The following is a 25,122-nucleotide window of genomic DNA, read 5'->3' as shown; positions in this document are numbered from 1 at the left end:
GGAGATAGTGATTAGTACTTTGTAGGTTTCAAGGTAGTTATGGAAAGGGATATGGATGGTCTGGAAATTAAGGTCCTGAATTGGGGGAAAGCCATTACAATGTTGTAAGACAAAATCTGGCAAAGGTAGACTCAGAGCAGTTGCTTGCAGGTAGGTCTTCATCAGACAAGTGGGAGTCATTCAAAAGTGAATTAATGAGAGTTCAGGGGGAAGGTGTTTCCAAAAGGGTGAAAGGTATGGACAGCAAATCCAAGGAACCTTGGATGTCAAGGGATATTGTGGGCTAGATAAAGATATTGAGAACTGAAAATGGGGTAGCCCCTTTAGGAGTATAGCAAGTGTTGGGGAGCCCCTTTAGGAGCATAGCAAGTGTTGGGGTGGGGGGAACTTAAAATAGAAATTAGGAAGACAAGGAGGGGGCATAAAATATCACTGGCTGAGAAGATTAAGGAAAATCCTAAAGCATTTTATAAGTATATAAAGGAGATCTGTGGTTGAAAACTGGAACACACTGGCTTCATGGGTGATGGCGGTAAGTAATCTCATAACATTCAAGAAGTATCTAGACGAGCCCTTGATTTGTGAGTGCATATAAGGCTATGGAGCAAGAGCTGGTAAATGATGTTAGTATAAATAGATACTTGATGGACAGCATGGACATGGTGGGCTAAAGAGCCTGTTTCTGTGCTCTATGATTCTATAATATTAGGAAAACTAATAGTCAAGCAAGATAGTTTTAAAGAAGGTTTTAAAGGAAGAGAGAAAAGTAGAGAGGCGGAATAGTTTACTGAATAAACTCCAAAGTAAGAGCTTTGAGGCAGAAGAGGCCTAAATGCCAATGACAGAATGAAGAGGTAGGAAAAACTACAGGTATGAAAAATGGACAAGGCTGGCAAGAGTAAACATGGCAGAAGAATTTACATGGGTAATAAGGAAATAGCAGAGAAATTACATAAATACTTTGTCATCGCAAAAGAAGACACAAAAAAACTGCCAGAAATACTATGGATCCAAGTGTCAAATAAGAATGAGTAACTGAAGGAAAGTAGAATTAGTTAAAATACAGTTCCTGTCTTGGAGAAGATGGTTAAACTGAAAGTCAATAAATTGCGAGGACCTGATAATCTACACATCACAGAGTTTTGAAAGAGGTTCTTTCATCTTTCAACGTTCTATAAATTCTGGAATGGTTCCTGCAAACTACAGGATAGCAAATATGACCCCATTATTATAGAAAGGAGGGAGATAGAAAACTGGGAATTAGGTCACTGAATCCTTAACTCTGTTTTCCTTTCCAGAGATACTGTCTGCCCCACTGAGTGTTTCCAGCATTTTCCATTTTTGTTGCAGAATTCAGCATCTGCAGTTTTTTTTGGTCAAACTACTGACCTGTTGGCCTAATTTCAGCAGAAGGGAAAATGCTGTAATCTATAGAAAAGATCTATGAAATGGATATTATACTTGACTGATCTATTGGAGTTCTTTGAGGATGTAACCAGGGGAGTAGATAAGGAGAGTGGCATGATACTGTAGTGCTTAGCGTAATGCTATTACAGTGCCAATGACCCGGGTTCAATTCCTGCTGCTGTCTGCGAGGAGTTTGTACGTTCTCCCCGTGTCTGTGTGGGTTTCCTCCAGGTGCTCCGGTTTCCTCACACATTCCAAAGGCGTATGGGTTAGGAAGTTGTGGGCATGCTATGTTGGCGCTGGTAGCATGGCGACACTTACGGGCTGCCCCCAGAACACTCTACACAAAAAGATGCATTTCACTGTGTGTTTTGATGTGCATGTAACTAAAAAAGAAATCTCATGTTTAAGGAGGAACCGGTGCATGCAGTGCATTTACATTTCAGAAGGTTTTCCATAAAATAAATAGTCTTTCTCAGGTGGGTAGGGTGTGATAATGGGGTACCACAGGGGTCGGTGCTTGGACCCCAGCTATTCACAATCTATGTTAACAATTTGGCATATTTCCAAGTTACAAGATACAAAAGATGAAAAGTCTGTTGTCTACACAAAGTCAGAGCAGAAGACTGGATACAAGACAGTGTGAAAGCGGAGGCACAAAGGTTGACGGACTTAAGAAGCAACAAAAATAGGATTTCTTATGACTGAGTTCACGGTATCCAGTAATGTAGCAAGTACAATGTATAATTGTAAGTACTGTAGTGGTTAATGATAATTATTAGCTTATGTCAAGTTTTATTTTTCATGTTAGCAGCTGATATTTAGAACATGTACCATACTGTTTGAGGTAACAGTTGCAGACCAGATCTACATAAAAAATATGTGGAAAACTGATCCACTGGAAGTCATTATCTAAAGTGCATATTTCAGGAATATTCAGTATTAGTCAAAGCTTCATTTCTACAAATCTATTTGGTTATTTATATCTGTAAGTAATTAGTTACTTTTATTAAGTTTGTAAGTAAATAGTTAACTGATCTATAATTTTTTCTACCCAGTTGGTTTGTATGGGTTTATTATTTTTTAAAAGGGGAAGCAATGTAATGTTATTGCATCTTTAAGAACTAAGTGGAACATGTAATGTAACTTTTGGTGCATTGTTGTATGAGATTCTGCTGCTGGTTGACCATTTAATGAGGCCTTCAATGAAGTTTCTTTTCTTGGTAACCCTATCTGTTATTTGCTTTAATAGACAGCAACAAAAAAAAGCCTACAGATGCCATAATTGGTGGAGTGGGAGTGAATTTGAGTGCATTAATTTATACAGGAAAGTTATAATGTGCTATACAATAATGGTCATAATCTCAGTGTGTGGATGATAAAAAATCAACATGAGACATAGCTATCCTATCCAGATATACTTTAGTTGATCTACCTGCATGTATTTTTTTAGAAGTGTAGGGAATGGACAACCAGCTCAGAACAAGAATGGTATATTAATATCATATGACTAAGTTTTCAGTTTAAACATATCTCCTGTCAGAATGTGCTAACTTTCTATTGCTCATCCATGGCGTTCATAGGAATGTGGGCAGGGCAGCAACCATCATCTTGACTCCTACCCACACATCCACTGGTTAAAATTTGGTCCAGCATCTCATCATCATATCACTATTAAAATCAGTGAAGTTGATTGGTGAAAAAGAATGGTGAGAATTTTAATGTCCTTGGCATATTGTGCCAGCATGCTAAAACCGCTTCAGAATTACACCATCTGTATATTTCAACTTATCATGGAATATTGCTTTAAAATGCTTGTTAACAAATATCACACTAGGATCAATCTAGAAGCACCGTAAAATTTACTTGATGGAATGAGCTGTGTGAAGAGCAGGACACTTCCGCTAAGAAAAAGAATGCCTGAAAGGCTGAACCTGCGGGAACATTTCCAGAGGAGAAGCCATGTTGCTATGCTGGCCGGAATCTCTGAGGCAGCAAAGAGGAAACAATTCAGATAATCATCACCATGGAGACTGGATACGTTCAAAGTCAGACAGTAGTATCCCATTGCTATAATCATCCTGCAAAAAAAAGTTCAATACTTCTTGTAAAACATATTTTTATATTCTCCCTACTTCATTTCTTGGATTTTCTTTCATTTGATTTCATGTTGTCCATAGAAGTTGCTGATGTGTGGATTTTGCAGCATTATTTCAGTCACATTCACTAATTATTAAGCACATTTCTAATGTTTTGTTTAGATCTTTAGAATTAATTTCATGTAAATAGAGGTACAGCAGGCACTTTAGACCCATAGAATGTGCATCTTGTGGTATGTGGAGAGTGCAATCAGAGCCATGACCAAAATATCATGGGTGGCTCAGCTGTATGAGGAAAGTTATGAAAGTCATGAGAACAATAGTGAAATGGAATCAAATTAAGAGCACAGACCGATTTTGTGATGGCAGGTGCAATTCTGGAATGGGATGTAACCAGAGTCAACTAAATTACAGAGTAACTGCAGAACCATCGGGATGCACCATGGGGATAGGGTGGAAGATGAACAGCCAGAGGCTGTGGCTATAATGGTACTGGTGGCATGGGTAGAAGCATAGAAAATACATAGAATAGTTAGAAGGAGATTAAAAAGCGTGGCCTCAAAGAGAGTGATCACCACAGTGTGTGGTGCAGGAGGACTTCAGATGCTTGAGGTAGTCTGTTTTATCTCCAGATTTCCACCATCTGCAGGACTTCATATCTCACAATTAAAGGATTTTTTTTTCTCTCCTCTGTTTTCATTCACCTCCTTCTATTTACATCAATTCTGGGGAGAAAATGCAAATGCAGATGCTGGAAATCAGAAATAAAACAGAAAATGCTCGACTCAGCAGTTCAGGCAGGTTACGTGGAGGAAAAACAGAGATAATGCTTCAAATTGATGGCCTTTCATCAGAATGATGAAAATATAGAAATCAAACATTTTTAAGTTGTAGTGAAAGGTGTTGTGGGGGGAAGAAAGAGAATAGTGGTGGTGTCAACTGAGAGATGGTGACGAAGGCTCCTTAATCTCATCTGATCTGTCTAGAGATTGTATGAACAGAAGGAAATGAATGAAAAGAGAGAGAAAAGAAATAGTCCTGGAATTGTGAGCTATGAAGTAATGCAGATTGTGAAAATCTGCAGATAAAATAAAATGCTGAAGATACTGTGCAGCTCAGGAAGCATCCACGGTATTCCATAAAAATGATGAACAATCTTGATTTCAGTCCTACTCAGGCTCCCTCCCTCACCTCTTATTCTGCTACAATGATGGCTATAAGAATGCTGCTACCTGCTCTTGTAGAGAACTTGATATTGCATCATTTTTACTATCAACTTCCACACTGCTCTCATTTGCACATGGTCCATCTGACCCTTCCTCTTTCTCAGCTTCCTTTCCCCTTCTCAGGGGACACATTACAAGCCCACAGATTACCACAGCTATCTTGACTATGCCTTCTTCCATCTGCTTCCTCTAGGGACACCATTCCATTCCCCTGTTTTTTCTGCCTCTGTCATATCTTTTATGATGATATCACCTTCCACACCAGCACTGCCAAGCTGTCTTACTTCTACATCAGACACAGTGTGAGGGCTCTCAACCACATTTGTTCTATCCCTGTACTTCTGCTCGCATCTCCTCTCTTCACAACCATTACAGAAAGAGGTTTCCTCTCGTCCTCCACTTCCACCTGACCGCCTTCACATTCAATGGTTCCTCTTCTGCAACTTCCACCACTTTTAATATGATGGAAGCATCAGACTACACCTTCCCCTCCGCTTTCAGTATTCCAAAGGCACCCTTCCCTCTGTGATTTCCTGATTCAATCTTCCATCTCAACCAACACCCATGCTCCTTAAAGCACCTCCCCATGTAGTCACAGGAAATGCAGTGCCTGCCCTTTTACCTCTTCCCACCATACAGCAACCTAAACACTATTTCATTGAGGTAGTAATTAACTTGTATTGCTTCCAAGTTAGCTTATAGCATTTGGTGCTCACAATGTTATCTTCTCTACATTGGTGAAACCAAACAGACATTGCCTGTCCCTTTAATTCAACATCCCACTTCAAACCCTGTCTTTTGTCTCATACAACTTTGATTAGCTTGGCAAGGGGATAGTAAACTTAGCATAGATTCAGAAGAGAAATAAGCAGAGGTGGATGGAATTTCATCATGAATTTGTGTAGGCACTAGTGCAATTGGAGACCACAATGCAGATGGACCCTTTAGTGAATGATTTTGTATAAGAATCCCAACAGTGAGAACTCTGTCACATACACATACAGCAGCTTGAAACCACGTATTTGCCAGAGATTTTTGAAAACTACTTGTAATGCATTACAAACATAGTGAGTAATTTTTTAAAAAGATGAAATCCTTGAGATACATAGTTATCTAAATATAAGCACCTATCAACTGGTACCTCCTCATAAATAACCTGCTCATTGATGTCTAGTTTCAGTTTCATCCGAACCATCCAGCCACAGACCTCATGGATACCATGGATCAAAGAGACAAATTCCAGAGGTGAAGTTTAAAGTCACAAGGCAGGATTCAACCAATTATGCCATTGAGCCCTGGTGAAACTGAAATCTGTGACATTAAGGTTGAAGTTGTACCTTTCATAAAGGAATTTTGGTGTGATTACTGGTGATCAATCATTCCAGTCCCAGGATATTACAGTATAATTTTCTCATGGGAGTGTCCTTGGCCAACCACCTTCACTTGCTTCAATGACTTGCCTTTCATTGTAAAAGTCAGAAATGTGAATGTCTACTGATGATTGCATAACATTCAATTTCATTTGCAACTCCTCAGCAAATGAAATAGTTTATGCTTGCATGCAGTAAGAGCTAGACAACATTCAGGCCATCCGATACATGGCAAATAACTCTTGCACCACGAAGGTGCCAGATAATGCCTGTCTTCAACAAGATCGCACTTAATCACCTATCATTGACATATAGTACCATTACTATTGAACATCCTTGGGGTCATCATGAGCCATAAACCCATCTGGACCAGCCATACACATGTTGTTCTACAAGAGCAGGTCAGATGCACTATATTCTACTGTGATTCATTCTTCGAAACCCTAATGTCTTACCACTATCTACAAGGCACAAATTAAAAGTGTGATAGAAAGCTCTTCATTTGCCCAGATGAGTGCAACTCCAACAACATTCTCACAACTCAACACCAACTAGAACAAAGTAGCTGACTTGTTTGGCACACCAATCACCACCCTAAACATTCTTTGACTCCAGCAGAGGTTGCAGTGTGTGCCAATCACAAAATGCAGAGCAGTTAATCATCTTGGCTACTTTGACAGCACCTCCCACCAAGGGCAGCGGCTGCATGGAAACCCCTGCAGCTGCAGTTTCCCCTTCATTTGCAGATTCACCTTCATTGTTGCTGGGTCTAAATCCTGGAACAGCATTGTGGATGCAACTTCAGAGAATCAGAATCAGAATCAGAATCAGGTTTATTTTCACTGACATATGCCGTTAAATTTTGTTGTTTTGCGGCAGCAGTGCAGCACAAGAAATAAAAACATAAAAGTTACAAAAATAAATAAAGAGTGCAAAAGAGGAATAACAAGGTAGTGTTCATGAGTTCATGGACCGTTCAGAAATCTGATGGTGGAGGGGAAGAAACTGTTCCTGAAACATTGAGTCTGGGTCTTCAGGCTCCTGTACCTCCTCCCCAATGGTAGTAACAAGAAGAGGGCATGTCCCAGGTGGTGAGGGTCCTTAATAATAGATGCTGCCTTCTTGAGGCACCACTGGAGGGGAGCATTGTTTCCATGATGGAGCTGGCTGAATCTACAACCCCCTGCAGCCTCTTGTGATCCTGCACATTAGGGCCTCCATACCAGGCAGTGATGCAACCAGTCAGAATGCTCTCCACCATACATCTGTAGAAATTTGCAAGATACTTTGGTGGCATACCAAATCTCCTCAAACTCCTAATGAAGTAGAGCCACCGGTGTGCCTTCTTTGTGATTGCATCAATGTGATGGGCCCAGTGTTGACGCCCAGGAACTTGAAGCTGCTCACCCTTTGCACCGCTGACCCCTCGATGAGGACTGGTGTGTGTTCTTCTGACTCCGCCTTCCTGAAGTCCACAATTAATTCCTTGGTCTTGCTGACGTTGAGTGCGAGGTTGTTATTGTGACTCCACTCAACCAGCTGATCTATCTCACTCCTGTACGCCTCCTCATCGCCATCAGAGATTGTGTCAACAGTGGTGGCATTGGCAAATTTATAGATGGCATTTGAGCTGTGCCTAGCTACACAATCATGAGTGCAGAGAGAGTAGAGCAGTGGGCTAAGCACGCATCCTTGAGGTGAGCCTGTGTTGATTGTTAGCAAGGAGAAGATGCTACTACCGATCTGCACTGACTGTGGTCTCCCGATAAGGAAGTCAAGGATCCAGTTGCAAAGGGAAGTACAAATGCCCAGGGTTTGAAGCTTGTTGATTAGTACTGAGGGGTTGATGGTGTTGAACGCCAAGCTGTAATCAATAAACAGTGTTCCTGAGCCCAGTGAGATTGCATCCGCTGTAGGCCCGTTGTGCCAGTAGGCAAATTGCAGTGGATCCAGGTCCTTGCTCAGGCAGGAGTTAATTCTAGCCATGACCAACCTCTCAAAGCACTTCATCACAGTAGATGGGAGTGCTAATGGGAATAGTCGTTGAGGCAACTCACCCTGCTCTTCTTAGGCACTGGTATAATTGATGCCCTTTTGAAGCAGGTGGGAACCTCTGACTGCAGCAGTGAGAGGCTGAAGATGTCCTTGAACACTGCAGCCAGTTGGTCGGCACAGATTTTCAGTACCCTAGCCGGTACACTGTTGGCTCCTGACGCCTTGCGAGGGTTCACCCTCTGGAAGGATTTTCTGATGTTGGCCTCCGAGACAGAGGTAACAAGGCCACCAGATGTTGTGGGGATTCGCACAGGTGTAGGTGTAGGGGATTCGCACTCTGTAATGAATTGACCTGTACGATTGGTTTGTAAGACAAAGCTTTTCACTGTATCTCGGTACAAGTGACAATAGTAAACCAATACCAATACTTATTGTCCCTTTCAAAGCATGCATAAAAGGCATTGAGCTCATCTGGGAGTGAAGCATCTTTGTCATTTATGCTGTTGGGTTTCACCTTATAGGAAGTAATGGCATGCAAACCCTGCCACAGTTGTTGTGCGTCCCATTGGGTCTCTAACTTCACACGGAATTGCCTTTTCTCTCTCATGATGGGCTTCCATAGGTTGTACCTGGACTTCTGGATCGCCAGTCTTTTACTTTTATCAAAATTTGTGGTATATATATTACTAATAATCTTAAGATATTAAAATTATTATACAGTGATTGATGTTCTTAGAAAATGTGCTGGCAATTTACTCACAGTAAGCTCCCACAAACAACAATGAGACAAAGGCCATCTAATCTGTTTCTAAGGAATGAATTGCTTGCTATTTTTTAGCATTTAGTATTTTAACTTTCTACTGAGACAGCCGATAGGGCTTCATTTAATGTCTCATTTACCTCTGACGTTGCTACATGCCCTCAGTGCTGTTTGAGTCTCTTGGGTATGAAATTAACTAATACTTGGCTGGCTCAGAGAGAAAATATTGGAAATAACTCAATTCAGCAAAATTGGCCCGCAACTGAATCTGTGGGAAAATATGTAGAGACTAAAGCAGTTGCGGAACATATTAAAAGCAGATTTTTTCAGATAATTATGATTGAGTATTTTTCTTGACTCTAATACTTACCACAGCAGAAAGTTAATGATTGTGATGGCTCGGATATTACAGGTTTTCATCAATTGAGTAAATGCAACAGATTTTACTTTTTTATTCTTTATATGTTCGAGCTAGAAAAAAAAAGGATTCAATATTGCATCAGCTTAGCAGAAAACGTCTATTATTTTCCATATCTTTTGGTGCATATTGGGCATGGATGATCCAGAAAACTGATTATTCATAATTTGTTCTGACTTTTTATATGGGGTATCTAGAAATGTTGTATATACTTTGCAAAGGTTTCACTGCTTTCCAAAAATAAGAATCATTCCTCTTCCCCAAACTGCTAGCAATTCCCACCTAGTGGAAATTGAATTTCAACACAATGATTTCTATGGCTTGATAAAATGAGCTGAATATTCTCCCACATTTAAGTTCAAATTCGATTCTGGACAGATCCAAAATCTGAACTTTGATTAATAGTGTTAACTCCATAAATGGTGCTTTTAAATTTAATTATAATTTTTGTAAAAATGGACAGTTTTTAATACAATGACTGCTTCGGTAGGGGACTCTACTGTCCACCGTTGGTTATCTTTTCTGGAGATTTCATGATCCCCTGCATTCAAACATTTTGAGACAGTGACATTTGTATGTCAACTCAAAAGCTCAACATTTTCACTTCCTCCCTATTACAAACAAGAGTTATTCTACACACTTTCACTAATAATGGTTAATGGTATAAAGCCCACGAGAAGGCTGCACAAATTGGAGAGGGAATAATGAAACAATCTTGCCAATGATCTGAGAGTTATCCTAATGTAGTGTATATCTTACGAACTGATGGAACAAGGCAAAGGCCATCTCCAAATTTCTACTAATTATAAAAAGATCCTAAAATAAGTTTACCCAATGAGAAGTTATGACATACAGTTCATGTCAATCTATTACTTGTATGGTTGATAATAGTACAGCTGTATATTTGTCAGGATATTCATTCCTAATTTTTATGCAGTGAAACCTGAGTCGAAAATGTATATCCATTTGATTATGGGTGAAGTCAAATTTGGACTTGGCTGTGAAGTTCTTAATGATTGAGTAGTCTGGTGAACACTCCTCATCTGAGCACATATGAAAAAAAAACAAAGGAAGTGGGACCTGTTACGGACTCAGTGAAAGTCCCTTTAAGATAGAGAGCGTGTGTATGTGTGTGTGTGTGGGGCGTGCTTACGTCAATAGAAGATAAAGGACGTAATGACATTGTTGAAGAAGAAGAAGAAGAAGGAGAGAGAGATAGAGAGAGAAGGGAGAGAGACACCAGCCTGCTAGTGTTCTCTATCGATGGATGAGAAACAATAACTGTGTCTGCCACTGAAATCCATGTATGGAAGTTGGAAGTAATCCGGTGGAGTTCACTTTGTTGCTGACCTGTAGAAGGAAACAGGTATTTGTGTGGACGACCACGATTCAGATGCTTTTCGGGGTGAGGAAGTCACTACCGAGTAAACACTGAAGTGTTGTTTGGGTTCCATCGTGGAACATTTGGATTTCGTATTTACTCTCTCTCTGTTTCTCTACATCTACGTCTTATCTTCAGACAACGGTGGTTGTTGAAGAAGCCCTTGCTCATGTTTCACCTTATGGCTTGCGGAACTGAACTTTAAGAACCATTCCTGAACTTGGAGTTTGGGACTTTGTCACACACACACGAAGAGTTTAGTTTTTGGGGTTAACGTTCAAGGTTTAACATTTTTGAATTCTAACATACTAACATTTTTACTTTTATTTTACGTATTATCATAAGTAGTAATTAATAAAATAGTTTTTAACACTGAATCATGCTCAGTGTGTTTCTTTTTTTGCTGGTTCGTGACAGACCCACCTGTGGAACCAAACCATATCAGAGAGTAAACACCTTCTGAGTAGAAGGAAAATGAAAATAACTGAGAGAAAAATCTTACTCTGTATTCAAGGGCTGAACGACCACATAAGAATAAAAAGATGCCATTGTCTCAATACCTCAAGCTCACTGAAAAGTATCGCTGGTGGAGTGACACCATTTTTCTTTGCCATATATCGAATTATTGATTCAGCCTCCTCTACTCTTCCCTTAGACAGTAGCCAGCGTGGAGATTCAGGAATAAACCTAGTATTAAATGACAAGGAGGAAGTGAAAATGTTGAGCTTTTGAGTTGACATACAAATGCCACTGTCTCAAAATGGTTGAATGTAGGAGGTCATGAAATCTTCAAAAGCCCTAAAGGACTTGTGAAATTACTACTAAGATACTCCTTAATAATTAATATCATTAAATTGTATTCAAATTTAGATGAAAAAATTACAAAAGCATGGGATTGCATAAGTGTTGCCATGGTGTCTAATGTGGATTTTAACTCTGGACAAGCTTTGTAAAATCTCAGATTGTGAACATTATTGACAGATGTCTACAATTTAAATATTCTCACCGAGGCACTGGATGGGTGCTAGAGATATGAAGAGGAATAGTGAATCAGGAGAGTGAGAAGGCAAAGAGGACATTTTTAAAACATAAAGAATCAGCAAGTTAAGAAGAAAGAAAATAATGATGATGATATTCATAAGGAAAACAATTTTAGTGAGGGTATCATGGGAAAGAAGGATGAAATACATGAACTAAATAAAAACAAGTCAAAGTCTAAAGTAGGTAAGCATAAAGAAAAAGTGAGCAATTAGAAACTTTAATAATGCTTAAAATTGCAATGCACTCTGTTGGAAATAAATTGGAAGAAATTAAGCCATTACTGTAAAAGAAGCTCTGGTGAAAAATATTAATGGAAAGCTTTCTGAAAACTATACAGGAGTGAAAATACACATTTCAGGATATTACTGCCAAGAAATTGATGTCCAAATGGTACCATTAATATATGGCACTTCATAGGACCATTAATATATTGTACTTTACCTCAGAAATTCATCCCACTGACTTAATTGTCAAAGGCAGTAGAATGTGCTTTTGCCACAGTATATCATATTGTGCTGTTGGCCAGGGATGAATCCTGTCACATACATATGGTAGGGACAAGAAAGAAATGGCTAGAAATTCAAGTGCTCCATAATAGCTAATAAAGCACAGTGTACTTCACCCATGCTGATTCATGCCAGTGCACTAGGATTGTGATTTTAGGTCTCAATCTAATTGCAATGGTACAAGCATATTTTCATCAGGCAGCATTCCTAATAATACGTGATTGAATTTAGTGAAGTTGTCAGCATTTAGCCATACAGCCAATCCTTCAGGTCCTAATAAAGGACCCCCCCGTGCCCTCCCCCCCATTTCACAAAGCCAAATCTCTACTGTATGTGGTGAAGCTTCCTCAATAAGAAAGGGAAGTCTGCCCCCTCCCATATTTTCTTGCAACATGGAAGGAGGCCATTCAGCCCCCCAAGTCCATTTCACCTCACAGAGCAATCTCACTCCCCACTAATTTTCCTATATCCTATTCCCATCAACTCTCCACTGATTCCACCATTTACCTATATACTAGGAGCAATTTACAGTGGCCAATTTATCTACAAATCTGTACATCTTTGCAATGTGGGAAGAAAACAGAACACTTGTAGGAAACCCACATGATTACAGAGAGAACATGCAAACTCCACACAAACAGCAAGGTGGATAATATGGATGACTTTAGGACTCATGGTTACATTCTACTGATGTTTTGACGTTTTACAGAATATTCAAACTGTGCTTACTTTTACCATGATATTGCAGTACAAAGCTTTTCTGTGAACTGCTGTAATCCATTCACCATAGTTACTTATAGGCTGCAATCCATGCATGGATATAAAAAAAATATTAACTTAAAAAATCCAGAATCAGTAGTTTTTTGCTTTTGGTTCAATCTCATATGCTTATCAGCCTGCATGACAACATAAGTGCCACTGGGTGCTGAAGCCAGACACTGGGAAAGGTGAAGTGACTAATCTTTGTTGTAGTCACAATAACACCTTGAGTTAGGTTAAGTATCAATTGGTAAATCTTACAAATGTGAGGATTTGTAAAGAAATTTGTGTTTGTGAGGAATCTAACTAATTCAGATGCAATAAGTTGATTTAATATTGGGGGTCACATAGCACAATCAAGGAGATGTTATTGCACATCTATAATAATTGCCGAAGTTACTTTCATACCCAGCCCCATCCAAAAACAACTTTTATTTTGATTATATTGGTCAGAATAAATCCCAGGGACATCCAGCAATGTAAGGTCATAGCCTACTAATTAAATGGGTTTAAGGTTGAAATGTCTACATACCACCACAAAGGAAGGTACAACAAAGAGCTGAGAGCCAGGGTCAATATCAGCATCCGCCATCCTCTTATGAAATATGCAACAAAAGGCAAGAACATATAGCCCAATGCATAAAAAATGCCAATTCCAACTGTAGAGTATGCAACCCGATAGGATTTCGCAAGAAGTTCGGATCCTGCAAGAAGAGAACAAGCTTTTTTGTGATATTTATAGATGACTTAGATGAGGGGGTGGAGGGCTGGGTTAGTAAGTTTGCAGACAACACCAAGATAGGTGGTGTTGTGGATAGTGTGGAGGGCTGTCGGAGCTTACAGAGGGATATTGATAGGATGCAGAGCTGGGCTGACAAGTGGCAGATGGAGTTCAATCCAAAGAAGTGTGAGGTGGTACACTTTGGAAGGACAAACTCCAGGGCAGAGTACTGGGTGAATGGCAAGGTACTTGGCAGTGTGGAGGAGCAGAGGGATCTGGGGGTTCATATTCACAGTTCATTGAAAGTTGCCTCACAGGTGGAAAGAGCAGTTAAAAAGGCCAATGGGATGTTGGCTTTCATAATTCACGGGATTGAGTTTAAGAGCTGCGAGGTGATGATGCAGCTTTACAAAACTCTAGTTAGGCCACACTGTGTTCAGTTCTGGTCGCCTCATTATAGGAAGGATGTGGAGGCATTGGAAAGGGTGCAGAGGAGATTTACCAGGATGCTGCCTGGATTGGAGAGTATTGAATATGAGGAGAGGCTTAAGGTGCTAGGGCTTTATTCACTGGAAAGGAGGAGGATGAGAGGAGACATGACAGAGGTATATAAAATATTGAGAGGAATAGATAGAGTAGACAGTCAGCGCCTCCTTCCCAGGGCACCAATGCTCAAGACGAGAGGTCATGGCTTTAAGGTAATGGGTGGGAGGTTCAGGGGTGATGTCAGGGGGAGGTTTTTCACCCAGAGAGTGGTTGGTGCATGGAATGCACTGCCTGGGGTGGTGGTGGAGGCAGATACATTGAACAGGTTCAAGAGCTTGTTGGATAGGCATATGGAGGAGTGTGGGATGGGGGGATATGCGGGAGGAAGGGGTTAGGTAGTGTGAGGGTGGTTTGATGGACGGCACAACATGGTGGGCCGAAGGGCCTGTTTTGTGCTGTATGGTTCTATGGTTCTATGGTTCTTAGCAGGTTCAGGGCATTGTGAGTTCATTTTACTTCACTGTAACTCAGTAACTTCTATATTCAACTAAAAAATGTATGCCAATATTACATTATCTGGTTAACCTATAAGCCAAGCTGTGTGAAGCACCCTAATCAATCACTGATCAAACAGCAAAGAGATGAAATAAAAAGCAGCACATAATAGGGAAGAGTTCAATTTTTAATAGTTTGTTAGTGCTTTTGAATGTTTCTGAAAATATCCAATCTCTTTAACAACTGGTGCAACATTTACAAGATTGGTTGGTTCAACCAATTGGCATGTGAACTACTGCTCTGAGTTTTTGGTGCTTTGTTTTAGAATCTACTTGAAACTGTTTACCTAAGTATTAGCAGCACACAGCAGAGAAATGCTCACAGATATCTGTAGGCACTTGCATAAATGAAATGTCTGTCTTTGTTTAATTTACCACTATTCCTCAGTATCTTAGAAGACACTGTGATGGCCAGTAAGCATACAGTATATTTGTGCACTAATCAGCTGTCAAAGCAATTTTGAGGGTGGGATTGCTATGTACTCCAGGAAGGAAAGTAGGGCAGTCAGGAGTTCAATGGGAACAGAGTTAAAGCAGCAAGAGTTGTTTCCTAGGCAAGATGAGTTGCTGGAGGGCATGAGGGAAGGTGGGAGAGAAAGTAAGAAAGGATGTGAGTTTGGGACTAGAGCCTGTGTGAATATTAACAGTTTGGCATCGTGGGCTAGAAGAAAGAAGGAACGCAGCAGAGACAGCATGCAGCATGGCCTCAATCCTACTGGCTAAGAAGTCCATAAACTCATTGCATGTGCTATTGCTGAAGGTGGGGTGGAAGGGGATTTAAGAAGACGGCTAACAATGGAGAAAAATGCAGGTGTTATTTTTGCATCGTTGGATGATCTTGGAACAGAGAGCCTATTTGGCAAATAAGTGTAGAATCTAACACTGTTTTATGTGGTTCTGTCAAACTCACACAGCAAATGTTTAAATTAATCATTATTTATTCGAGTTTTTATCCCTTGAATTTAAGGAAGAGGAGATGAAGACAGGGTCAAGTAATAATGAAAGTGAGTAAGAAAGTAATAATATTAATTATGAGGCAAGGATTTAGATGAGGAGATTAGTACCAAAAATTTGTGGCAAAACTGAAATTTTGAGTGCTAAATAAGTGCTGAATAACTTGTTAAAAATGTTAAAAACCCTGCATTCAACAACTTAGGGATTGTTTATCCATGTAGAGAAATAATTAGAGACCAAAGGACAAGCACTGGAACAATGAGATAAACATTTGGAACAAACAAAATATTCACAGAATCATGATAACTTCTAAGTGCAATAGATAAATATTAACAAGGAATTACCTTCTACAAGAGTGCAAAAGCTTATAATTGAGTCATGAATTAACTTCCCCAAGTTAAAAAAAAATGCCAGGGATGTGCTGATTAACAGGACAGATGTCTATTTTAAAGGATTGCACTCTTTTGGTGATGGGACTGTAAATTAACAGTTAAATTACAGAAAATCGCACTTAATTTCATGGATTTTAATCTGAAGACAAAGAAAACAACCATCCCACAGTTTAATGTGACATTTATGGTGCTTATTCATGCAACTAATGACTCAAAATAAAAGATTAATTCCTCACTCATATCCGACCATCCATATCGCTCATTTTATTCTGTGCATGAAATTGTTGAAAGAAGCACCATGGATATGGGTCCACATGGAAGTACAGATGAATGTCTTGAGTTACGTAGAATCATACAGTTGTACAACACTGAAACGCATCCTTTGGCTCACCATGTCCAAGCCATCTACATTAATCCCATTTATCCATATTGAGGCCATAACCTTCTTTGCCTTGTATTTAAATGTCTGTCTAAATGGCTCTTAAAGGTAGTAATTGTATCCAATTCCACCACCTCCTTTGGCAGCATGTTCCAGATAATAACCACTCTCTGTGTAAAAAAGTTACCTCTCAAATCTCCTTCCTCTCAGTTTAAACCTATGCCCTCTTGTTTTTGATATTCCTACCAGGGGAAAAAGATTTTGACTATCTACCCCATCTACACTTCATAATTTTATATCGCCCTTCTTTGCTCCAGGGAAAGTAAAGCCAGCCTATCCAATCTCTCCGCATAACTAAAGTCTTCCATTCCAGGCAACATCCTGGTGAATCTCCTCTGCACTTTCTCCAGTGTAAACACATCGTTATAGAAACATAAAGTTCACAGCACTGTTATTGCTCAGCTACCATGCGTAGGGTGGATCACTGACCCCAGTAAGAGGAATGGTGTGAGAACCAAAGCCTCAAAAGAAACCAGAGAGTACAAAGCCTAACAAGAACATTTATCAAGATGATCAGGTGAGAAGGTTCCAGACTCAGTGTGGCTCTTCAACCACAACAGTACATGATGATGTCATTGGGTTGACTAGAAGGACATCTGCAGCATAATTAAAATTCCTGATGAAAAGTCAGGGGTTGAGCCCTGAAAAATTTGCTCTACTCTGGGTTAACCCCATTTTCAACTACACAGCACTATTTTTCTTTGGCATTGTAAGAGTCATTTTTTCTAAACCCAGTCCACATTTATAGGTCAATATAATGTAATGTACAGATACAGAGGTAATCAAAAAGTCCAATGAAATGCTGATTTTCATTTTTGAAGGATTGGAGTACAAGGGAACAGAGTTATACTACTGCTATACAAAGCATGGTTAGACCATATCTGGAGTATTAGGAACTGTTATGTGCACCACATCTTCCAGGTGATATTGAAAGCAGTACAGCACAGATTCACCAGAATGATACTTGTATAATCTCATGCCCACAATGTTAAAAAAGGTGCTGTGCAATTTTCAATGGGTTTAACCTAGAGCAGAGCAAAACTGCCTAAAAGGAAATTTAATCCCTCTTTCCATTGGGATTTTCAATACTATTAGAAAATCAGTTCCATGAAATTTGCCTTAATAATATCAGCAATCATTCAACACCTGTTTTTCAACTCCCAGAATAATTTTCAAACTTGCTCGTCTGAAAAACAATCAGTTCTTGCTTATTGAGACCAAATAGCCTTTACCACTCAAGTTAAAGAACCAACGCCCACCCATTGGCAACCAGAAAAGGACCCACTGCTGAAGATCTTAACCACCCTGGTTTTAGGAGGATGCATACTTTTATTCAGACTTCTCTGAGAAGCACTGTCTAAACAGGCTATGCTTTACCAATGTAAGATCTGTTTGACATATTGTGGAGTGTTGAACAGGATCCTAAGAGTTAAGACCTCCAGCAGGCAAGACTGTTTATTCAAATAGCTTCTCCACACACACTCTGGAAGCTTCTGAAAACAATGCTGTAACTCAGACAGCAGTTAACAAAATAACATGCTAATGACATAGTAGCCTTAAGGCAATAATTACCCTTTTATAACTAGTACTACATGTGCTATGCAGCTCCCTTTTAGTATTTTTACAGATGTACATTTGCAGGATTATAAATCAGGTGCACTACAGCTGTGTCTCCTCACTCTCTGGGATTTTCTCAGCAGTACCAGTGTGACTGATATCTCTGTGGTGTTCATTCTGGATGCTGATCGATCTTCCACTTCAGGATTCACTATGATCTCTCTGGGATTCTTTTGCAATGTTTCAATTACAGCACCTCCCTATTCTATTGTGGCATCCTCTTTTAGCACAATTTGCATCTCATGCCTTATTCTGTCATTATCTTGCATCATGGAAATCATGTGCAAATAGTAAATGATGTACAAGAACTTTCCTGAACCACTTGCTAATCTACTGTTATTCTTGGCTCTGAGAGACATTGGTGACTTCTCCTAGGTCCCATTTGGATGTTCAACCATGGACAGAAGATTGAAGTACTTACACCTTGGCACCCACATAAAACCTTCTTTATTTCTGTCTTCAGCTGCCTTTCTTCTTCCTAAGTCGCTCTCCTTAGTTTGCCTGAACTAGGCTTAACCTTGATCCAAGCCACATTTCATTTATATCAATGATTTAGCTGAGAGGACCAGATGTGTATTTGCAAGTTTTTTGACAATACTAAACTAGGTAGGATTCCAAGTACAAAGAAGGATGTAAAGAGGCTTCAGTGGGATATGGACAAGCTGAATCAGTGGTTGAGAACATGGCAAATGGGACATAATGTGGAAAAATATGAGGTTATCCACTTTTGGTACACTTAACAGAAAAGCAGAATATTTGTTAAATGGTGAGAGATTGGGTAATGTTGATGTTCAAAGGGAACTACAGATGCTTTTTACACTTGCTGAAGGTCAACGTTTAGGTGCCGCAAGCAATTAAAAGGGCAAATGGTATGTTAACTTTTATTACAAGAATTTGAACACAGGAGTAAGGAAGTATTATTGCAATTATATAAGGCCTTGGTAAGGCCATACCTGGATATTGTGTACAATTTTTGTTCTCCTCATCCAAGAAATAATGTAGTTGCCAAAGAGGGTGTGTAGTGAAGATTCACTCAACTAGTTCCAGAGGTGGTGGCTTTGCCATACGAGGACAGATGAAGTTAACTGGGACTCTAATCTCCAGAGATTTTAAAATTGAGAGGAGAGCTCCTCAAAATACACAAAATTGTTAGAGGGCTTGACAGTCAAGATGTGGGGAGGATGTTTCTCCTGACTGTGAAGCTTAGGGTCTGAGTACATGAATTCAGAATAAGGGGTAGACCTTTTAGGACTGAGATGAGGAGACATTTTTTCAGTCAAAGGGTGGTGAACCTTTGGAATGTCCAATTCCAGAAGACTATGTAGGTTCAGTCATGGTCATTCTAAACAGAGATCAATCAATTTTCAAACATTAGGGAATTAAGGGAGATGCGAGAAAATGGTGCTGAGGTAGATAATCTGCTTTGATCTTGGCAAAAGGCAGAGCAGGTTTGAAGAGAATGGCCTACTCTTGTTTCTATTTCTTACATTCTAACATGTCACCCAGTGGTGGAGTGGAATGTTGTCCTGTATCTCAATAGGAAGATCATAGTTCTGTAATACAAGGAATTACCCAATGAACTATCCATTAGTTGCTTTGTTTTAAAGTCGCTTTCACTGTTTCAACAAACAGAAATGGAGGTGATAAGGAGTTAGGACACTATGTTTTATGCCATTATTGCACATAAAATACCATAATTGGCTGGAACAGAACTATTGTCTGCCAGTGGTTCTTCTGGAAACCCATGAGACTCAGAGGTAGACCATAATTTGTCAGTAGACCTATCACATGGCGAAAATCCAGTGGTTGTATTTCCAGCCACTTGGTGTGGTTGTCTAATATTATGACAAGTTTGTCCACTCCCATCTGGCATTTGTTAATTTAGATCCTTTGACATGGCTTTGTAGGCCATTCATTTGAAAGAGTTGGTGTCATCTGAGGTTAGGCCACACAATTTTGAAAATGTTGAACATCTGTCAATCATGTCTTCAATATTTTGGTCTACTCTAGACCGGTTAACAAACCTGTGGACCATTATATGACCAAATCAAAGCTCACGTAAGATTTACTCTTGAGGTGCTCTGGGAATCAATATCTGGGATCCCCACTAAACATACCCTTGATTTGTTAACAATTCATGTCCTCTGCAGTAGAAATGTTGGTCATCCCCAGTGACATCAACATTAGCTACGTTCCACATAGTCAGGGTAAGTTCATGTATCTGCCTAAGAACAGCATTATTTGAGTGGTCCTTTCAATTTCTCCATAGCTTGCAGTGTACACAAAATTCTGAAACTATGGGAGTCTTTAGAGCTGAAGGGGTATTCTGTTTTGAAGTGTAATGTTCAATGTCATAGTGACATTGAAAGAAGATAGTGGCCCATCTTTGTAGTCTTAATGCTGCCATAATGAAATGGCTGACCTTGGCCTGAAAATGGTGAATAAGTGCATGGTCTGTTACAAGTTTGATGGGCCAACCTAGTGGGGATTTCTGAACATGCTGGGAGTGACAATCTATGCCTCCTATGTGATCTGTGTAAACTTCTCGCATTTCATCAACATGTGAAAAGCACATGCTATAGGTCAATCGTGACCCAATCCATAATATGAGTGATGACTGAGATATTGAGACAACTTGATGTTGAAAATAGTGTTAGTGTGTGCTACATCAGACCGTTATAATACTTCTTCCATCATGGCAGAAGGATTTTAAAACTCTGGACTCAAGGTTAAATTACAAGGAGAGAAGAGACAAACCAGATTTATAGGTCCTGGAATTTAGAACATAGAACAGTACAGCACAGTACAGGCCCTTTGGCCCACAATGTTGTGCCAACCTAAATAAACCTTATCCACATTCAATCTATCCCCCTCTCTACTTCAACTCCCATAACCCTCTATATTTCTTTCATCTATGTGCCTATCTAATAGTCTCTTAAATGACCCTATCATATTGGCCCCTACCAACACCCTCGGCAGTGCATTCCAGGCACCCGCCACCCTCTGTGTAAAAAAACCTACCTCTGACATCTCCCCTTTCCTCCACACACCTTAAACAGGTGACCTTTAGTGTTGGCCATTTCCACCCTGGGGAAAAGATGCTGGTTGTCCATTCTGTCTATGCCTCTCATAATCTTGTATATCTCTATCAAGTCTCCTCTCATCCTCTGTTGCTCCAAAGAGAAAAGACCTAACTCACTAAACCTTTCCTCAAAAGATATGCCCTTCAGCCCAGGTAGCATCCTTGTAAATCTCCTCTGCACCCTCTCTAAAGCTTTTACATCCTTCCTATAATGTGGTGACCAGAAATGAACCCAATATTCCAAGTGTGATCAAACCAGAGTCTTATAGAGCTACAACATTACCTCTTGGCTCTTGAACTCAATCCCCTGGCTAATGAAGGCTGGCACGCCATACGCCTTCTTAACTGCCTGTGAGGCAACTTTGAGGGATCTATGTACTTGAACCCCAAGATCTCTGTGTTCCTCCACACTGCTAAAAATCCTGCCATTAACCATGTACTCTGCCTTCAAGTTTGTTCTTCCAAAGTGTATCGATTCACACTTCTCTGGATTGAACTTCATCTGCCACTTCTCTGCTCAGCTCTGCATCCTGTCTAAATCCCATTACAGGGGTCCCAGAACAGATCCCTGTGGAACACCACTAGTCACCGAGCTCCAGGCCAAATACTCCCCTTCTACAACCACCCTCTTTGCCTTCTGCGGGCAAGCCAATTTTGAATCCACACAGCCAATTTCCCATGTATCCCATACCTCATAACTTTCTGAATGAGTCTACCACGGGGAACCTCGTCAAATGCCTTGCTAAAATCCATATATACCACATCCACCACACTACCTTCATCAATTTGTCTTGTCACTTCCTCAAAAAACTCCATTAAGCTTGTGAGGCATGACCCTCCCTTCACAAAGCCATGTCGACTAATCCTAATAAGACTATGCTTCTCCAAATGCTCATAAATCCTGTCCCTAAGAATCCTCTCCAATAGTCTGCCCACCACTGATGTAAGAATCACTGGTCTATAATTCCTGGGATTATCCCTTTTACCTTTCTTGAACAATGGAACAATGTTTGCCATCCTCCAATCCTCCAGTACCACTCCTGTGGCCAGGGAGGATTCAAAGATCATCGTTAATGCTCCAGAAATCTCTTCCCACACTTCCCATAGTAACCTGGAATATATCCTGTCCAACCCTGGGGACTTATCTATCCTAATACTTTTTAGTAGCTCCAATGCTACTTCTTTCTTAACCTCGACATGCTCCAACACATTTACCTGCTCTACGCTAACCTCACATTCATCTAAGTCCCTCTAGTTAAGTGGTAATTTACTAGAAGTTTTCAACATATTAAGGGGAGAAATTACTTTTGCCTGACAAGAAGTCTTGGACTAAGGCAGACAGTCTAAACATTAGAACCATCCATTCAGTAGTGATATCATGAAATACTTCTACAGAAGAAATATGGAACGTTCTTCCGTAAATGACACTTGATGCTCAGCTGATTTTTAACTTTCATTTGAACTTGATATATCTCCGGTAAAACAAAAGATATGGAGTTGAATCATCTGGTTGATAAAATGGCAGAATAGGTTTGATGGGCTAAATTGGTTACTCTTGCTCCCATTTTCTAGTTACTTGGACTTAGTTTCATACCAAGAGTAACAGAATTATTAAGTGTAGAAAAAGAAATGAACTGAATAGCATAGAAACTCACCAAGAACAAAGGCAGCCACAAAGTTTGAAATCTCACCAATGCCTTTCAAGAAATTAATCAGGCAGAAGATTTCCCAGTTTGGTGAGAATGTGATAAGCACACCGAATGCAACCTGCATCGCCATCGTCCCAAACATAACAACTTTCCTCCCAAACCTGGAAACAAAATAAAACTTTCAATTATGTACAGCATTGCACACTTACTGACAAATATATATATAAATGTATGCATGTAGTGAAATATATTCTAAATCACAGATTTGTAAATGTACATAAATATTAATGTACCTGTGAGATATACTTTCTCTCAATTACATAAGCAGCCATGCACACATTAACTTATTCTTCTACTTTGGCTTTGGCTCAAGAGGCTTCAGCATGAAGGGGCAGAGTAAGTGGCCCAGTTGTGGGGAATGAGAGCAGCTCTTTGGGGAAAAATGCTTCAGTAACAAGACATAGGTAAGAAAAGGTAAGGTTTAGGGTGTGACCATGCTGAGAGGGGAAGTGTCGAGGCTTTGGTTCAGGAGGTTATGGTAAGCAGAGGCTAAGGTGAGGTTCACGTAAGGTCTCTTACTTTCTTATTGCACAGTTAGAGCCGTGGGAATGCCAGTCAGGGCAAATCAGAGAGATCTCCAGTGTTCCTGATGACTACACTTGCGAGAAGTGCATCCGGCTGAAGCTCCTTACAAATCGTGTTAGGGAACTGGAGCTGGAGCTGGGTGAGCTCTGGATCATTTGGGAGGCTGAAGGGTTGATTGACAGGAGTTACAGGGAGGCAGTCACACCTAGGTTTCAAGATGCAGGTAGCTGGGTGACTGTCAGGAAAGAGAAAGGGAACAGGCAGTCAGTGCAGGGTACTCCTGTAGCCGTTCCCCTCAATAACAAGAATGCCACTTTGGATACTGTTGGGAAGACAGCCTACCAGGGGAAAGCCACAGCAGCCAGGTCTCTGGCACTGAGTCTGGCTCTGTGGCTCAGAAGGGAATGGGGGAGAAGAGGAGAACAATAGTGATAGGGGATTCATTGGTTAGTGGGACAGACAGGAGATTCTGTGGAAGAGAACGAGACTCCCAGATAGTATGTTGCCTCCCAGGTACCATGGTCAGAGACACCTTGGATCAAGTCCACAGCATTCATAAGAAGGAGGGTGAGTAGCCAGAAGTCATGGTACACATTGGTACCAATGACATAGATAGGAAAAGGGATGAGGTTCTGAAGAGTGATATAGAGAGTTAGGAAGGAAGCTGAAAAGCAGGACCTCAAGGGTAGTAATCTCTGGATTGCTGCCTGTGCTGCGTGCTAGTGAGGGTAAGAATAGGAAGATATGGCAGACTGAAAAGTTGGTGCAGGGGGCAGGGTTTCAGATGTGTGGATCATTGGCATCTCTTCTGGGAAAGGTATGACCTGCACAAAAGGGACAAGTTACACCTGAACTCTAGAGGGACCATTGAAGGTTTGCTAGAGCTGTTAGGGAGGGTTTAAACTAGGTTGGCGGGGGATAGGAACCAGTGTGTTAGGTCAGATGATGGAGCAGTTGGTGTAAAGATAGATGCAATGTTCAGAGGGACTGTAAGGAAGAATAGCCAGTGGTTAGGACACAAATGCAGTCAGTTGGATGGGTTGAAATGTGTTTACTTCATTAAGAGGCTCGTCCAGTATGGGTCTCTTTGGAAATTAATTCCGTTAAAAAATTTTCTATTATCTCTTTGCTTGGTTCTTCACTTCCAATATCATTAAATAAACTAACAGATAATTTAGTAGTTAAACATGTTTTGAGGATTTGGTTACAATTTAGAAAATATTTTGGTTTATTGAGTTTTTCTTTGTCCAGTCCCATTTTCTTTAATTACTTTTTTAAACCTTCTATGACTAATGTAGTTTTTAAAGAGTGGGACAAATTAGGTATTACTTGTTTTCAAGATCTGTTTGTTGGAGGAAACCTTTCTTCCTTTGAACAATTATAATTTACCAAAAACTCATTTTTTTAGATATTTACAAATTAGAAATTTTCTTTGATCTCAAACTACAATCTTTTCCTTTGAGCCCTGATAAGAATTTATTAGATGTAATTTTTAATTTGGAACCTTTTCAGGATGGCTCAATATCTAATATTTATGACAGATTACTAGGAATGAGTAAGGTGCCACTAGATAAAATTAAAAACGCTTGGGAACAAGACTTGTAGATGTCAATTTCTGAGGAAACTTGGAATGAAATTTTCAAGTTGGTTAATACTTCGTCATTATGTGCTCGTCACTCTC

At 40.0% G+C, this 25,122-nt stretch overlaps 1 protein-coding gene across 1 annotated transcript in view; it reads right to left on the bottom strand.

The window, feature by feature from the left end:
* Positions 1-25,122, bottom strand: part of LOC127569175 (solute carrier family 22 member 5-like) — a 46,495-nt gene that overhangs the window by 5,713 nt on the left and 15,660 nt on the right. The window contains exons 3-7 of the mRNA XM_052013565.1: positions 22,863-23,017; positions 13,495-13,666; positions 11,217-11,343; positions 9,228-9,328; positions 3,274-3,488 (exon numbers count right to left, since the gene is read on the bottom strand). Of these exons, the coding sequence (XP_051869525.1) occupies positions 3,274-3,488; positions 9,228-9,328; positions 11,217-11,343; positions 13,495-13,666; positions 22,863-23,017 (770 nt within the window). The remainder of the gene's footprint in view (positions 1-3,273; positions 3,489-9,227; positions 9,329-11,216; positions 11,344-13,494; positions 13,667-22,862; positions 23,018-25,122) is intronic.

This window comes from Pristis pectinata, chromosome 4, assembly GCF_009764475.1.
Source record: "Pristis pectinata isolate sPriPec2 chromosome 4, sPriPec2.1.pri, whole genome shotgun sequence".
Lineage (NCBI taxonomy): Eukaryota > Metazoa > Chordata > Chondrichthyes > Rhinopristiformes > Pristidae > Pristis > Pristis pectinata.
The sequence above is the reverse complement of the archived record's forward strand: the minus strand, read 5'-3'. Positions and strand labels throughout refer to the sequence as shown.